General features: G+C 32.9%; 1 protein-coding gene and 2 long non-coding RNA genes across 3 annotated transcripts; 1 reads left to right on the forward strand and 2 right to left on the reverse strand.

The window, feature by feature from the left end:
• Positions 1-1,247: 1,247 nt before the first annotated feature.
• LOC124449167 lies at positions 1,248-1,667 on the reverse strand. The gene is made up of 3 exons (XR_006949352.1): positions 1,630-1,667; positions 1,392-1,430; positions 1,248-1,322 (listed from the first exon to the last, which is right to left on the reverse strand). It is a non-coding gene; the product is annotated as an uncharacterized LOC124449167 (long non-coding RNA).
• Positions 1,668-8,047: 6,380 nt separating this feature from the next.
• LOC124449141 (vitrin-like) lies at positions 8,048-9,755 on the reverse strand. Its single transcript, XM_047000095.1, has 3 exons — positions 9,655-9,755; positions 9,040-9,378; positions 8,048-8,394 (listed from the first exon to the last, which is right to left on the reverse strand). Exons 1-3 carry the CDS (start codon positions 9,716-9,718, stop codon positions 8,144-8,146), a joined length of 654 nt encoding a protein of 217 aa, XP_046856051.1. The 5' UTR covers positions 9,719-9,755; the 3' UTR covers positions 8,048-8,143.
• Positions 9,756-12,077: 2,322 nt separating this feature from the next.
• Positions 12,078-16,720, forward strand: LOC124449204. The gene is made up of 2 exons (XR_006949359.1): positions 12,078-12,261; positions 15,975-16,720. It is a non-coding gene; the product is annotated as an uncharacterized LOC124449204 (long non-coding RNA).
• The last annotated feature ends 998 nt before the right edge of the window (positions 16,721-17,718 follow it).

The raw sequence follows: 17,718 nt of genomic DNA on the forward strand, positions 1-17,718 counted from the left end.
CGCTATCATATAGAATGATAACGTGCAAAATATTAAAAGAGGAAGTGTGTAAAATATGTACAGGGCGTAAACGTTGCTATACGCATTGACTTACTACTGTATTTCGCAATGCGCGTTTGAAGCAACATTTGTTATAAAAATGACCACAGGTTTTGTATCAGAGATGCCGCTTGGACGACAATTAATATAAATAAAGCATATTTTGTAGAAGCCAAATGAAAATATAATACAATGTGGGCACATATACTTTGTGTTGATTTGTGTTATGAAATTTTATACAAGAAACATATTGTACTTATTAGCGATTATTATGTTAAGGCTTCTGCCGCTGACCAGAAAGCTATTAGGCGCGTCCCCGATCATCGCCCGGGTTATACCAAACCCAATGTAATTTACAGTGCCAAGAACAAGTTTTTAACCAAAAACTAAAATAGTTCGGCATATTGGCAGTTTTCTGCGTTTTTCGAGTAGAGACAGTAAATTTTGGAAGTTAGTTGGTAGATGTGTTTATCTGTCAACTTTGGAGCAGTTCTGATGGATAGCATTTTGTCTTTTACATAGAAGTTCTCTATGTCCTTCCAACTGACAACATGTTGTCCAAATTAAAATTGTAGTTCATCGGATTGTTTCTAGTGCATTTTATTAGATGTGGTGGATCAAACATGAGGTAAACTTTCTTGTTATTTTGAAGAAACCATGGTTGATCACAATTTACATTTAAGAGAAGAGATAAGATATAGAAGTTGGACCCAACGTCTGATATAATGACAAGGACATTCAATCCAATTCCCTTCAATTTATCAATAACTTCTTTGATTATTTCTTCCAAAACATCAATAGGACAGGACTCGATATCCTTCTCTTTCACCAGATTTTTTATCTTTCTGCTCAGCCTTCGTATTTTTTTATTCTTAGTTTGAATTTTTATTTTTCGTTTTCTCTTCCTAAGGGTGTTATTTGAGAGGGATTGGTTTGTTTGACCACTGAAATCTTGTTTTGAACACTTAGGTGCATTGTCTAAAGAAAATTTGTGGTCATTGAAAACTTTGTTAACTAGCTTATGTGTAAATTTGTAATCTAGCTGTTGCAAAACCATTACATTTTACCTTCTTCATTTTCATTTGATTGATTCATGGGAATATTATTAATTTGGTTGCCTTCAGTTGTTTGATGTTCTTCTATAAAGAAATGTGCAACTACAGGGTTAGATGCCACATAAAAAAATTGGAAAAGTTGCGCTCTCCAACTTTCCATCTCATCAATGTTGAAACTTTCACCATGCTTATTGTAGCACTCTTTGCTAAGTTGCTCTTCTCTTATTCCTTCAAAGTGTTTTAACTAAGTCAGTATCAACAACTTTATATACATGGTATTGCATGTCACCAACTAACCTGTAACATTGGCTATTTCTTCATGTCGAGATGTCTTTGCTGTAATAAAATTTTTTTGTGATCATTCAGTTCTTCCTGTTTCCTTATCTACTTCATTCTATGTAGCTTGCTAAGTGAATGATGTGTATAATTTTTAAGAATTCTTTTCCTCATTTTTTGTAAAAATAGTGTTTCATTGTTTTACTTAAACTTACTTGAAATCTATTGGAAAATAAATTCTGAAAAATTACTTATTTACCAGATGGAACATATTGAATTTCTTTCTTTCATTTGTCCTTCGTTTTTTACCAATTTGGAGTGGAGGATTGGGAATTTTGAATAGAGTTGGCTTACTCTGAAGATTTAATCTCTTCTTTTCCATGCTGGTGAACATGCAGTCCTCAAAATGATCTGCAAACAGTTTACAATTCTTGTAAAGATATTCTGCACTTTGGCCCAAAAGATCTTCACGACGACAATTGTTTACCCATTCCTTTGATCTGAAATACAAAGAAATGCTTAAAAACTTAATTGCCCATGCAGCATTACATAAAATTGCCATAATACTTGCAAACAAAAAATACGCTTACCTCTCTGGATTCTTTGGAAGACGAAAAAAACTTAAATCAGGACGAGTTTGTTTGCTTTGTGTGCAATTGATGGCAGCACAATGAGTTTTTGACCCACCCTTTTGTTTGTTCTCTTTGCCATGAAATATTTGTGTATGAATGACACAGAGAGTAGTACATAAAAACCTTGCAATAACTGTGTAGCCTTCCAGCACAAAATGAATGGTGGTCCTGGTTACTAATTAAATATGCAAATTCACACAGCAAAAACTTTCCAAGTTTTTTATTAAAAAAGAGTTAAAAAACAACTTTATTGTTAAACATATACAGATTTGACAAACAAGATGAAATTACAAAGTTTCGTTTAAAATGATGTAGATGCAACGCAAAATAACAAGTCAAAAAACTTGAATTCAAACATCAAACATAGAAGTACTTTAATATTTTATAAAAATATTCATCCACATTCTAAAATAACTGTGTCTTCATCACAACAGCATTGTTCGTGTACAGTAGGTCGTTTAATTTCTGCTATAAAGTAATAAATCCATTGATCATTCTATTAAGAAAATCTATTGTAGAAAATAAAAAGAAAAATAATAAGGCAAAATACATTAAAAAAAACCTTTATTAGTCAAAAACGACAAATCTACTGTGAAATTGCCTTCTAATATCATACACGTTGTAAAAACATTGATCACGTAACCAATACAATTCATTGAAAGAAACCTATAAAAGCCGTAGAATACGAATGACGAACGTATATTGCATTAAAACTATTTCTAATATTAATTCCTTTATATCCTGCTTGAAGGCATTAAAATTGTAATTGGAAAATATAGCTATTAATTTTGGCGGATATCACCCTCCATACAATAGAGTATAAGATTACTCCGTCGTTCTTTAGTTGTTGTGCTGTTTGGGTCACACTATTTCCACTTCGTCCATCTGTCAACACTATTAACACCTTCTTTGCATCTGTATAAATTGTTGAAAGAATTAATGATCCAATATATAAGTACATTTGAATAGAAACTCTTGTCTTTTATGCCTAGCTTAAAGAATGAATATCACGTTAAAGCTTTGCGCGTTGTGTTTACTTGTTGTATTGAATCTCAGCGATACGTAGTTGATAGGGTTTGTATCCTAGCTAACCAAATATAAAATGATGTCTTTGTTTAACTGACCTCTCGTTGATTCTTCTTTATCTTTTGGCAAGCTGTACTTTGATGTTAATGGGCCGGACTTTGTAGTATAAGTTGACATATTGCTGCAATAAAAACTTAATATGCTGCCATTTTTGGGTGCCTCGAAAATGGCTATCTATGGCTGGCTGAACGCGCAAAGCATTACTGTGAGACTTATTCTTTAAGATTGTTGTAAATGTTTACATGCACTATTGAAATATTCATGTTAACTGCAAATACTTATTGTTTTAGGATACAAGCGATTAAATCTCGCTTTAAGAAGTCGTGTTGCTTAAAATTTCAACTATATTTCAAAGTTCAAAATATGCTTAGAAGGTCAAGCTTCACAATGTGCTCCAATATATTATCAAATAAAAATGTTCAAGGTATCATGGCGAGAAACTGTTGTATGCAAACAAAACAAAATACATGCTGTAGCTGCTATAAATTACTGAATAGCCAAACAACTCTTCGAAATAAAAATACTCGAAGACTTTGGAAAACATTAAAAAAGCGTTTTTATCGAAAGCTAATGTGCTTTTTGATGCTCTTGTTTGGAGCTAGCCACACTTTTTGCTCGTGTCGTTTATGATTACAAAGTATTTTCATTGCTCTATTTACCCGGCGAACGTCTTGCGCCGTTTGTTTCTTGAAACATTTCAGTTCTGGCTGACGCTTTCAGTTTTAAGCAACGCCTCTCCTGTATTTGTATTTCCGCCGTAATAGCGTATGCCATCAATGGTCGAATGAAGGTCTTGCTTCTTTTCAAAGGTTTGAGAGAATTGGATTTCCAGTGTAGATGACGAACTTTATCACCGAAATGCGCGTGTTTTGTGGAGATACTTTGACGTGATCAAGGAAATCTTTTACGAATTTTAGCATTTTGAGAAAGTTGCTCGATCCAATGCTACTAGAACTATCCAATACAAAGCCTAGGTCTATAGACGTCTTACATTTTATGTCTCCGTCTTAAAAAAGTAGAAAGAGAATGTTACCCATATCTGTCTGCTTAGCAAGTAGTTTACTGAGATAGCATACAAATATTGCCTTGACTTATCCATAAAGTATGTGTCAGACATGAAACATATTTTTCATGCTGGTGTTCAATGAATGACTTGGTTATTTGGACTGTTTCTGTTAGCATTTCTTAACTATGTTTACAGATCGTCTAGCTATAAGATTTGGACATTTACCCGTAGAATTTCCTGAGCCAGAAGAATTTGTTACGTCTCTTTTCACGCGAATTTCTTTATCTGACTGGTTTCGTAGCTTAAAAATTTTTCCTATATCGTGTATACTTCCACTCTTTCTGTTTTCGTCTGTTAGGAAGACAATGATGGCAAATAATGTCATTGTTATATGTGAAGCGTCGCTTTCGGGGAAAAGTGCTCTTTGAGTGGCTTAGATACAATTTCCTAAAGCAAACTGCAAAAGTACGAGTGTGTCATGTCACATAATAAAGTTTTTGATAACCTTACGCTTCGTTACCAAGAGTTTAATAATGAATTATTTTCAATCTTAATAGGTTGTTAGTAAGAAGCTAAGGACTTTGGACAAACAACCTCAAACATTTAGCAAGATACTTTGTTTGCCGAAACCATGTTACGAGATTAATAAAAGTGTTGACGAGAAATTATAAGAATACTTTGAATTTTATTGGTCATTTTTATTCATGTCAGAGAAGCACGCACTTAAAAATTTTACATCATTCCATGAATGAACCAAATCCAATTCCTTGTTTCTTTCTATCTTCTTTGGAGCAATTCTACAACTAAACAAAAATGACTCTAGGATATGAAGCTTTATAAATATAACCGTAATTCTTAGACTGTAATTTCTCCACTTACTAGATGTCAAAATCCAGAACCACAAAAATAGATTACGAGCCATCTACAGAAAAATTAGGTGACACACTCATGAGTAATAGTAAACTTCAATTTAAGGTGATGGTATAAACAATTGTCATTAGCTATATCAACATTTTATTACTAGGTCAACAAAAGACTTAGTTTAAGGCTTGATGCATCATCTCTCACAAAGTACTTTGCTAGTATGGGTTTGCTTGTTGAATTATGCATACAATTGCCATAAAAATTAAAGTAGTAATCAGCTCCTGTATTTCATTTTAAATTAATAAATTATCATCCTACTACGTATCATGATTGGTAGAATTCAGGTCATTATATGCAGAATACCTTAGATACACATAATGTTACATCCGCAGGCACAGAATAGATACGTATACAGAAGCGCCACTCAGCGAAAAATCTGTCCCCTTCTTGTACCCAGTTCTTAAGTGCGCATCTTTTGCGTCAGCCATTACTCCGGCCAGATAAACTGGCCAGAATGTATATATATAATATTATGAAGAGTTGTTTTTCGAAAATTTGACGAATGTAAATTCACTTATGGATAAAATTTTAATCCCATCGGACAGGATACCAAGCATATGAGGTGAGAAAAAGTTTTGTTGTAAAATACGTTCGTCAAACATAATTTTACGTGTTTTATAGTTTCTTGCCTTGAATTGTATGCGAGATCCATGTTTAGAACGTCTCTTATATTGAACGGCAGTTGCCCTAAGAATTTATAATTTAGGACAAATGTAATAAATATATTTAGTGTGATTCCATTTCTGTATTTTCTGGTGAAGAGTTTCTTTATATTAGAATGGTCAACGGATTTGTTAGAAGCGATAAAACGACCTACTGTGCGTAAAGAACGTTCTTCAGATGAAGATGTTAATAGTATAGAATTTGAACAAACTAATTTATATTTGATGCTTGAATCGGGGCTTTTATTTGCAATGTAGTTTGTCTGCATAATTGTAATTAAAAGTTTTTATTTGTAATTGTATATTGAGTTCTTGTGGCTTACAAATAAAGATGTTTTTTGTTGTCTTATTTTTAATAAACAATATATGAAAATACAATTATTTAAAGAATGAAGTTATTGATAAATTGTTTCAATAAAATTGACAACTTTGTCATTATGTCAAACATATTGTCAAGCTCCTACAGCTTAGCTCTTTGGTTAAACTTCACTTGTGAGTTGTGACCAACAATTGCATGTGAAAAATGATTAGAATTATATTTTTATCAATATTTTTTTTGAGCCTTGATAATGATAAACTTAGAGCTTGATAATGACTTTGAAATGAAGTCGAATTATTGCTTTTAAATCTTGTTACATGCCTTTAGTGTTGTTCTGAAGGTGATTTAATAATATAGTTGAGCTATAATAGTTTGCTTTGACCAACGCTTAACTTTTACTTTCTTTTCTGTTATCAAGGCATTAACTGATAAAATTTTTTTGTGCACTGCTTTGTTGTGTTTTTTGTCTTGACAATGGAACTCATTCAGTTATAATGGGGGACTGTGGTTCGATGCAGCCACACGCATTGCATATCAGGAATTTTTACATTTATAGAGGTGAAAGATTCAAAAGACGTAAATTACCGTTATAAAGTATTTGAAATTGACTACTAAATTGTTCGTTAAATAACAAAACAGGAATATGCGTCGATTATGTAATTTCACCCACCTTGGCTTTCACAGCAAGTAGTTTACACAATTTGCAAAAGCAGTATCTTGTAATTAAAATAACCTTAACTCTAACCATAGAATAGTGTTTCTGCAGAAGGGTCACTCTGGTCTGCGCCGCGACGTCATGCCCGCCATCATTCCAGCAAGTTGATGAGCGTTTTTCATTTGTTTCCAACCGCTAAAGTAACATTACGTTATTTCTGAGTAATGAATTCAATAATATTTCGACTTAAGAAATGATTTTGGTTCATTTTAGTTGTTGGGAGCAAGTGAAAAACCCTAGATATCTTTCTGGAAATACGGCGCCGATATACGCGCCGCACAACATGCGCGAGGAAAAAAACATAGCTCCGACAGAAGTGATCCTTCTGTACGTTCCATATTGTGTGCCCTAACGTCATATTTTCTGTTTAGTCGACACTGTTGTCTCGGTACAAATTGTCTGTGTTTTTGACGTAAATACGAGTCTCTTGCAATTGCACCACAAATGTCGTTAAATATACCTTTTACCCGATCTTCCGAAAAAACCAAAAAAACGTGAGTGTCAAAGAATGTTTTTGGAGGAATAAGATGGTTATTTGATAAGATAATATATAAGATAAAGCATGTATTCAACTATTTACAAGCAAAGCCAATAAAAGCTTTAAAACATGAAATAGAATGGTCTTTGGCTGAAATAAAGATTAATAACATTTTTTCATCAAAAGACTTTTTAGTCGACAAATTAAAATTTAAAATATAACCCTTTTTAAAACGGAAGAAGTATCTTTAAGGGCGTGGCATGATGGCAAATGGCTATTTCAAGCCTATTTTAATTCAAAAGTCAATTTAAGACTATCAGTGCATTGCAAGTATTTTACACTGAAGATGAACTGAAAAATAAGGTTCATCTTCAGTGTTTGTTGCATCTTTTCTAACATACTCATTGTAAGATTTAACGACTATGATCGTTAAATGAAGGTGAATTCTTTATTCAAATTTCTATAAAAATGTCCATTTCCCTTAGGCATTAAGGAAATAACCCGGTAAGGAGGTGACTTGACAAAAAGTGGAGGTGTTGATTTTAGGAGCGGATGGGTAGTGCAAAAACCGAATAGAGCGTATAGCTTTGAAAACAAACGCAAGTTCGAGCAGAAAAAGTGACAAACAAAGATCACACTCGGAACTGATTATCAATGAAACCAAGACGAACATATTCAAATAGTTTCTAACAGCACTTCTTCTACAGTTTTATCTAAAGTGCACTAATCTGTGTGTTCGATTTCTTGGATAATTTTTTTTATTCCTTTTTCTTCATTTTTGAAAGTCTGTTTAAGGGCAAAGTGTCTATTTATGATAAGGAGTATTGTTGATTTTACGAACGTGTTTGATGAGACTTTTCTCTTTTCTAATGATCGTTTAATGACAACAAATTCATTCAAATGTTTGCTATAATCGTATACAAACATTATGTTTACGGACAACAAATTACTTTATGAAAAACATTGTTTCAATGTGTCGGACATTTTCTCAGCCAACGAGGTCAGCTCTTTAAAATCGTTCATTAAAAACACGTGATCTTTCTTTGGAAGTGAAGCCATTGTGTTGAGTTCATATTTGAAAATTGCAGAACCCACTCCGATTGTGTATATGACTACCCCCTGTTTCTTTAGTCTCTTAGCTGGCTGCCTTATGCTATCTAAACTTCGCCCATCCGTCAACACAATTAGAACCTTCTTTGCATCTAAATCAGTTTTGAGAAGAGAAAAAGGTGCAATAGGTAAACAGAAGTTCATTTTGTCTTACCTTAGCATTGCTAGAAATTGTTGCATTTTAAATCACAAGGTTAAATAGTTGCAATGTTAGTGGGACATTGTAATAATCTATGTTTAACATCGATATTAGATTCATTCTTTTCCAGTGGAAAGCGGGATGCTTTCACTGAAGTGCAATGATGTATTGTCTAACATTAACACCTGATTATGTTACTGATATTTAATATGGAATTCGAGCTTTGTCCATATGAACTGTTCAACATGCTTCCAAACAAAAATGAGCAGGAATATTCAGTTGATTAATCTATGATAAACCTTTCACCTTTTAACTCTGCTATACCGGTCACAAGCCCAGGACTTGTAGCGTATAAGGCTCTCTGCTTTTGAGTAGGCTTGTCTCGCTTACAAGGAAGAAGAGTGGAAGGTTAATTTCTCAAATGTTGTTAGATAAGGTCGTTATTGTTTGTAGTTGTAGGTTATAGCGTTGTGCTACATTTTAAATGTTGATGTCAGTTGTCTACCCCATATCTTATGTGATATCATTATATTTATAGCTGAAAAAGTATGTTTTTGATATATTTTTTTGCTAATGTTCTCTTTATTGTTATGCTTACCTTGTGGACTTCTTGCGCCATTTCTTTTTTGAAACATTTCAGTTCTGGCTTTTCGCAATGCAGCTCCAGTTCTCGTACCTCCACCACAATAATCTATACTATCGATGGCCCAATGAAGCTCTTGTTTGAATGCAAACATTTGCAAGAATTTTATTTCCAACGTGGATTTTGAGGAATACTTAATCACTGAAACGCGTGTATTTTGAGGTAATATTTTAAAGTTGTCCAGAAGCCGTTTGACGAATGTAAGAATTTGACGAAACTTATCGGGTCCTATGCTACTGGAACCATCCAACACAAAGCCAAGGTCTATCGAGTCTTGACATATAATGCTCTCACCTAAAAATATTGAAGCAATTTGATACAACCTGGGAGAAGACCAGCAAAAATTTAAAAAGTATAGCTTCTTTTAAGCAGAATGTTACTTGATCATATATCTGATTGAACAGCACGTAGCTAAAAATGATGACTATTTCTTAGTTTTCACTCATCGCTAACTCCGAGTAAAATATAAAGCATCTTTTATGTTTGACTCAACCAAGACTAACTTAGCCATTTTCCAATTATATCAATTACATCCCTCATGTTTTTTTATATTTATACCAGCGACACTACCTGAGCCACTAGAAGAGCCACTCGAAGACCCACTAGCAGACCCACTACCACTTTCCACTCCCATCTTTACACGAATTTCTTTAATTCTCAGTTCTTTTAGAGCGGCAATTTTTCCCATACTCTGTTCAATCTTTGGATTGCCTTTTTTGTCTTCGTCTAGAGAGAAAACGAATAATATCGGGCAAGGTCAAAATAAACAAGGTAAATTAACCGAAATATGCTTGATCCTTATTGTTTTAAATAAAACGTCCGTGTTTTTGGAAAACTAAAGACTTCTTATTCTTGTGAAATGTTTTCATTAAGATCTTAAGCTAATTTATTTGTTCAAACGATGTAATTACGTTCATTCAGGCAATGGCAGAGAGAAAACATGAAATCTGATATAAGAGAATTCCATCTCGTAGATGTGAAGGATATGACTTAAGAAATGTCATGTTTTTTGTCTTTGTGGGTGTTCATGTCTTCGAACATACGCCAATTGGAGTTTTAAATGCTTTTTGCTTCCACATTTGATGTGAGATTGCCATATTTTGTAAAACACATTTTGTAAAAGTATTTTTCGAGTTTCTGTAACAATGTGATGTTTCACCTTGCTTTAATATTTAGCAAGTCTTTCTTAGCAATTTCTTCGCCATGAATTGTTTGTAAAGCCTGTGTAGTGTTAAAATTTTCTATTTCAAGTTCACCAGAGGAATTTTTTTAACAACTGAGCAGTTCCGGAAAGCGAAAGTACAATTTAGCTACGTATTTCAAACTAAAGCTGATTTATCAGCTTGGCATATAATTTTTTTATCGGTAACGGGCCAGATTATTAAAATACGATGGAACTTTTAAAAGTTGTCACCATATGATTCAAGAAAGATCATAACTTTTTATGGTCAAGATGTGAATCAACGTATAAGCCCCCTCCTCGCGATGCTTGACAAATTCACATTTTCATCATACCTAACCACTACCACCAAATCATTGTTTGTGACAGTCTTTAGATGTTTTATCTATAAATGATGCATGAAATATAAGACTGGAACACGTACTTAAAAAACTTTCAACTTTCCATGACCGAACCAAATCTAGTTTTTTCTCCCATTGTATATTCTTTGCCGAGATTCTGTCAACTAAAATGAAGTGAGTTATGAAGCTATTTGACAATAATTAGTTCAGTCATTTCGACTGTAATTTTTGACTTACTTGATGTTAAAATCGAAACCTACAAAAACAGTATAATCCATACAAATAGTTATGTATGCATTAAATGGTCAGCATGAAATAATTTAGTCTGCAATAGGCGGTTTCTATGCATGTTACATTACGGCCGTAATCCAAGAAAGGCTATTTGTTCCGCTTGGTTTATTTATTTGCAAGCTAGTTTTGTTCATGCTCGTTGCAACTTATGGAAAACATGAGTACGTTTTTATGGCTGTTATATCGCGGCTTATGTCACTTTAATTTTACAAAGATTTTGCAAAAAAAATTTTGCGTAAGATTTTGCATAAGATGAAAATCAGTGTATGACAGTACTTTAATTTAACTCGTTTTGCTTTAACTAATATTGTACAAACCTTATGAAATCTCAGTAACGCGGAGCTGTCGAGTCCTGTTATGATTCACGTCTTAAGTTCAATTTCCATATAATCGTCTCGATCTTCTTAGCCGTCTCAGGGGCCTAAAAGCGCGCAGGAACGATTACAGAGATTTTATGGAAACCTTTTCGAGACGATCGAAACGAATGAGGCGATCAAAGAGATTACAATCGTCTGGATAGAAATCTGTTCTAGGATCTCTAATCTATCCAGACGACTGAAATGATTGCGTGGGATATTGTCCCTGCACGCTTTCAGACGACTGAAGCGACTAAGACGATCGAGACGATTATATGGAAACTGGGCTTTAGAGGGTCATTTAGGTGCGATCCATGATCTTAGCTACAATACAGACTCAGTCCGTTTGATTTTTTTTGTAAAAAAGCAAGGAAATATTTGTGCGTGGGTATGAGTTAAATCATTCACTCTTCTACCATCTGGCACATATAGCAGGGATCATTTTTAGACAGATTTTGGAGGAACTACAGTTCAACAAAAAGGCAAAGCCGCGGAGAAAAATTTACAAACTGAAAGCATTGCTTTTTTCTCGGAAATTTAGACAAAAAACAGTGCTTCTATGCCAAAAAGAAGGAGCACTTTTAACTCAAAACTAAAGCATTCGATTCAACTTTTTCTGAAATATATGTGTCATTGACAATTCTTTTATTTAACAATTAAGTTGGGAGTAAAAACTGGAAATATTAAAACATAAAACGCACTCGTTACCATGTTGTGAATTACTTTCTATTTTCGTGAGAGTCCACGCATACTACACGCGTGTTTTATTCATACAATCAATTTGTAGTCGCCATATTGGCTTAGTTTAACAATATCATTTTGCTTCAAAATATAAGTTATCGTTTTATTTTAGAACCCACCAAATACATTTGGTGTTATTCTTGTTCATTAAAATTATTCATGTGTTCAAGAAACTATCAATAGCTTTATGGTCGGTGCAAGATTTCTGATATGTTTTCTTTTAATGAAAAATGAAGACATACAATTTTTAAGGATCGAGAAAAGATAGGTATGTTGTATTATGATTATCTCTTAGGTTGTCGTACGTAGAGCAATCGATTCTTTAAAGGAATAAGAATAATCTTCATGCATTTGGTTGTTAGCCATTTTTGACTAAAGTTACAATACATGCATACTTGACATTATAACTGCAGTAACCATATGCATCACACTCTCTGATTCGTTCGCTTGTGGTTGATGATTAATGAAATTCCAGTGAAGAATCTCTTAAAGACGATGATTCATAAGTATAGGAGCAAATAAAGATGACCTGTTTGTATGTGTCTGCTTAGATATCAATTCATCAAATATGTTTTTTTCTGTTTTGTGCTGTCTTAAGATAAAAACTATTTGTAGCGTGATACACACTACTGCATGTAACTCTTTCAACTATATTCACTGCTATGCAAATTAGTTTCTTTAGAAATTAATTTGATGTATTATTTTTTCAGTGAATGAACATAAGAATATTTGCATAGAAAGAGCTGAAAGCAGACTAGCTTCGCCACTGCTGACGCTATTGTTGAGCTCGTTGATAGATTTCTGTTGAAACATTGTAAACGCATTTTTTTGCTGTTTGATCTGATTTGAAATATTAGAAAATGAAAATTATTATTATTATTATTATAAAAATATATTATTATTATTATTATATAATTATATTATTATTATATATTATATATTATATATATAATATATTATATATTATATATAATATATTATATATTATATATATATATTATATATTATATATATATTATATATTATATTATTATTATTATTATTATTATTATAATTAATTATTATTTTAAATTTATTATTTTAAATGTTTTTGTTTTTATTGATCAAGTGTTTGGTAAAATGTATTATAAAATGCTCATTATTGGATTTATTCGCATTTCACAACACTTCATATTCAACTCGATTGGTAAGATCTAATTTGTTGGAAATCCGTACACCAATAGAACTGTTTCAAAGGTAGTTCAAAATAAAAATATAACTGCGCTATAATTTTTTGCCTAATCTTAACTGGATTTACAACAAATAAAAAACATCGCGAAGCATGCCACATTACATTTAAAACTCTGAGCCTTTGATTTATCGACATATGAAGCCATTTAGTAATTATTAATTGATGCAAACTCATATATTTAAAACGCGAAACCCTTTTTTTCCTTGGAAAAACGATGGAAAATATCGAATGTTTTCAATTTTCCAAAGTTATATACTAAACTGCGAACTTTGACCATGGTTTAAAAATGAGCATTGGTATGAATTCATAGAAAATGACTAGAGAGGATGATGATTAATTTGTTTTCGTAAATTCATAAAAGTTACTTTACCATACGATATTGCTTCTTGAAGACTTTAAACTTGTGCAGGTCAAAATGCTTCCTTGATCGTCAGTCGAGTACCGTCTTTGTTATAGTAAAAGTTGTCAATGAAGAACCTACAATAAAAGAGGGTTTTGCTAATCTTGACCTTCCATGTGTATTTGCATTCATTATCACAGTACAAGACTGTAGGGGGTCGTGCACAAGAGTTTAATCTCTAAACGAAAATTAGTAAAATGTGCGTGAACATAATTGGTTTTTTTAATGATTTTTTTCCCCTTTTAACTTACTTCTATTAAATTTGTATGGTTGTTTTTTCTCATCTACACAAAAGAAATGCCATACACAGCAAAGTACGTCGATGGTAAGTTTTTGCTTTTCTTTGTAATATTGACAACAAAGACTCTTACATTTTTCACAAAACACGACACAGCTCATATTTGGCCAGTGACGATGATATTAAAATACCTAAACACTTTTTCATGTAATTTTGTCTCCCTCAGTACGAGGCATTTTCATTACTATTTTATGTATCGTGTTATTCGATTCACTAAAACTTTACTAAATGTTTTGGATGCATAGAATGAACGTATAAAAGCTAAAATTTTCTTTTCATAACGTATACGTTCGATAGTTAAATGAGCACACTCGTGATGTTGCGACAATAATAGGACACGCTGTCGTGTGAATCTGTTGTCGTGGTGATTGCTGAAACGCAGAGAATGAAATGCGAATTTTAAAAATCATAAAATAATTAAAAGGTCTTTATTGTCTGTGCGTTAATTCTTTTGGTTTGCTACTACGATATGTTAGTTTAGCGAGTATTTATGTATTCTCCAAACAATAAAAGTAACTAAATCAAACTCGTCTTACTTTAATTATGCCTTTCTGTGAATGACTTTTATTATGCGTTGTTAACCAAATCATTAATGCATTTATATATAAGTATTACTTGTTCTTAAGTGAGAAGATAGCTTTGTAGATGATCGTGACCAAAACACCACACGAGTACATATGAGTGACATACCACTATATACTGGTCACAAATGAGAAATAGAACAATTTTTTTAATAATACATTGATATTTGCATTCACTTTTGCTTGTATTTGTCTGGACTCTTGGGCGACAATTTGATGGATATAAATGCTGAAAACATATTTTATTTGCATACTATATCCCTTTGTATGTTTTAGTTGAATTTGATGTCTGTTGTGCGCAATGTCTTAATCTACTAAACGGTTTAAATGTATTAACAACTCCAGTATTGCTCTGGAGTTGCCATAAAATAAACTCCCGTACAAAAAAATATGAAGCAGTTGTTTTGAGAACTATTAGTGCATGAGTACTCCCGGGTTCAAACCATTTACTTTACATCAATATATTATTGAAAAAATTGTGCTATTTCTTATTTGTGACCAGTATATAGTCGTATGTCACTCGTATGTACTAGTATGTCACTCGTATGTCACTCGTATGTACTCGTATGTCACTCGTATGTACTCGTATGTCACTCGTATGTACTTGTATGTACTCGTATGTCTGTCTTATGTACTCGTATGTACTCGTGTGGTGCTTTAGTAACGATCTTTGTAGACAAACAGATATTTTTTAAAAACGTACACTAGTGGAATCAAGCGTCTGTTGTCAAACTCGAAGACCTTTTGTAAAATTTACCCTGCTTTTACAATCATAAAATATTGGATTATGACGGACAAACATCCGTTTTGGTATAAGAAAAGATGCTAAAAGAGACGAATCAAACATTCGATTTTATCAGTTGTACGCTTTTTCTACGCTTAATGGCAAATGTCGTCTAAAGGCCATCGGCACGATTACTAAATCAACTGCCAAAGTGCACGTCAAAACAATGACAAATATTGCGGTAAAACCATGCTTTAAAATTTTAAAACTCATGGTAATGCCACGTTAGTTTCACGTGGAAGTGGGAAACGCGGAATGGAGTGTGGTAGAGCTACACGTCATTGCTTTTATTGGAGAATGCGCTATTTATGAAAATACAATGAAAGCCTCTTATTTTTGAAATGTTTGTTCGTGTTGCCATCAGCTTGGAGACATGTCCTCTAAGTTTTGTTCAACTTGCAGAAAATGTGAGCTACTCTTTACTTACCTTGTATTTTATTCATGCTCTATGTCATCATCTCCTTTCAATGTCTTAAGTCATTTTTGAAATATATGTATATAACTAAATCCCACGAGGTTTTGTAAGGAAGTTAGTAAGTATATAGCTGTATCACAACAAGGGCAATGATGGATCACTTTTTAATTTATTCTTTGCCCGACGTTTCGTTCTTGTATATTAGCTACATTCCGTAGAAAATATGCTCTCTGATGTTCGTTTCGAATTTAGTTTTATGTTTTTCTTTAAAGCTCTGTCGACTTTAAGAATTCAAGGAGCAGTGCAAGAGAAAGAGAAAAGTTAGCAAAAAGGAGAGCGATGTTCAAACATTGGCAAAATGATATAGGAGTCATCTGAAGAAAAACTAAAAGAAAAGCAACCAAAGCGTTAAGTTTTGCATTTGACAGTTGAGACATTAATAGAATGAAGGACATAAAGAAGTATATAGGAGTTTTTAATGAATTTTCTTTCAAGGGTAAAAATCATGCACTTGTTTTAGAGAATAGTCTTTAAGCCAAATTTCTACTTGGTTTGAGTGACAAACTTTTTTGTCTTAGAAGACTTTAAGAAGAGTAAAAGAAGGACAACAAGCAGCTTACACTTTTTTGTTTACAAGTGATTGCTTTGCTTGCATTGAAGACACGTGTTCTAGCCAAGAGGATCAGAAAAAGAATTGCTAGGCATTTTTGATTAGAAGCAAGATAGAAAAAGAAACTGGATCATGGTAAAAGCTTCTACTCGCAAAATAACGTAATAAGAGGTGGCAATTATTTTTGACTGCAGAAACTAATATCGAAACAACATTTTTGGGTGAAAAGTTTTTCTATAATTATTTAGTCATAATTGTAGGAAAGCGGAAACTGCATGGGAAGCAATATAAAAGTCACAGCAAATGGGCATCAAAATAAAAGACAATAATCACAATATGTAGCTAATAATGTGCCAATGTATGATATTGAAGGGTGAATCACTGTCCAACAAAAGAAAGTTATGTCAACCGTTGTTTTTACTTCATGTCAGATGCAAATACAAGTTGATAAAACTCTTCAAAAATTTCTTTATTTACAAAAGCAATTGTTTATAGCTAAGTGATTCAGATGACAGAGATTTACTGGATTTGACATCAAAATGCAAAAATATATGTAGCTAAAGGAAGATTTGAGTAAGTCCTGAAGCATGTTTGTGCACACAAGAAATTCTTTCTCCTGTGACTGGAAACTAGATTTAAAGCATCAACAATAAATGAACTTGAAATAGTAAAATTTGCCGTCATTCCAGCTTCTCGCAAGTTCGAAATTGTGCCTGGAAATGCGCCAATTCAGGAAAGCCTTAACCAGCTCGCAAATTGGCCAATAAGTACGTTTCAAGAGATGATAAAAGGCGACTATCCTTGATAAAACACAAGTTGCAGCAGAATCTTGTATATACTAGAGAAAACATCGAATGGCGAAATATTTATATGTGCATGTTTCGTAAGTGCACCAAATCTTTTCTTCATGATAGAAAAACGCTATAAAGCCAAGAGGCAACACGCGATGGAATGGTTATAAAGTTTCAAGAAATTATTTGTATTCAATTACTAATTCCAAGAATAGCAGACTTGGCAATGTTCTAAAGTTTTTTGTGCAGTCATATGTTGTTCTATTCAAAAAAAAAACTCACGCGTTTTCATAATCATATCCGATGCTCTTTCATTTTGGCTATTTGTCCCTAAATAAATGAAATTATTAAGTTCTCCTATTGTCATCAGTATTTTTTTCTCAATCCTCTTAAATATTTTCATACTTCGCTAAAAACAGAAAATGAACGCTTTCACCATTTTACAATCATCATCGTTGAAAACACCGACAACCATATCGCCTTGAGTATTTCTCCATAAATCAACACCACTAATAATGTCATTTCTATGTTTGTTGGAATTAAGTTTTCTCTGTAATTGAGAAGTTCTTCGTCGTGCTGGTGCTCTACTATGTTATTGAAACTTATGGGTATTAG

Source organism: Xenia sp. Carnegie-2017, unplaced genomic scaffold (assembly GCF_021976095.1).
Source record: "Xenia sp. Carnegie-2017 unplaced genomic scaffold, XeniaSp_v1 HiC_scaffold_13, whole genome shotgun sequence".
NCBI lineage: Eukaryota > Metazoa > Cnidaria > Anthozoa > Malacalcyonacea > Xeniidae > Xenia > Xenia sp. Carnegie-2017.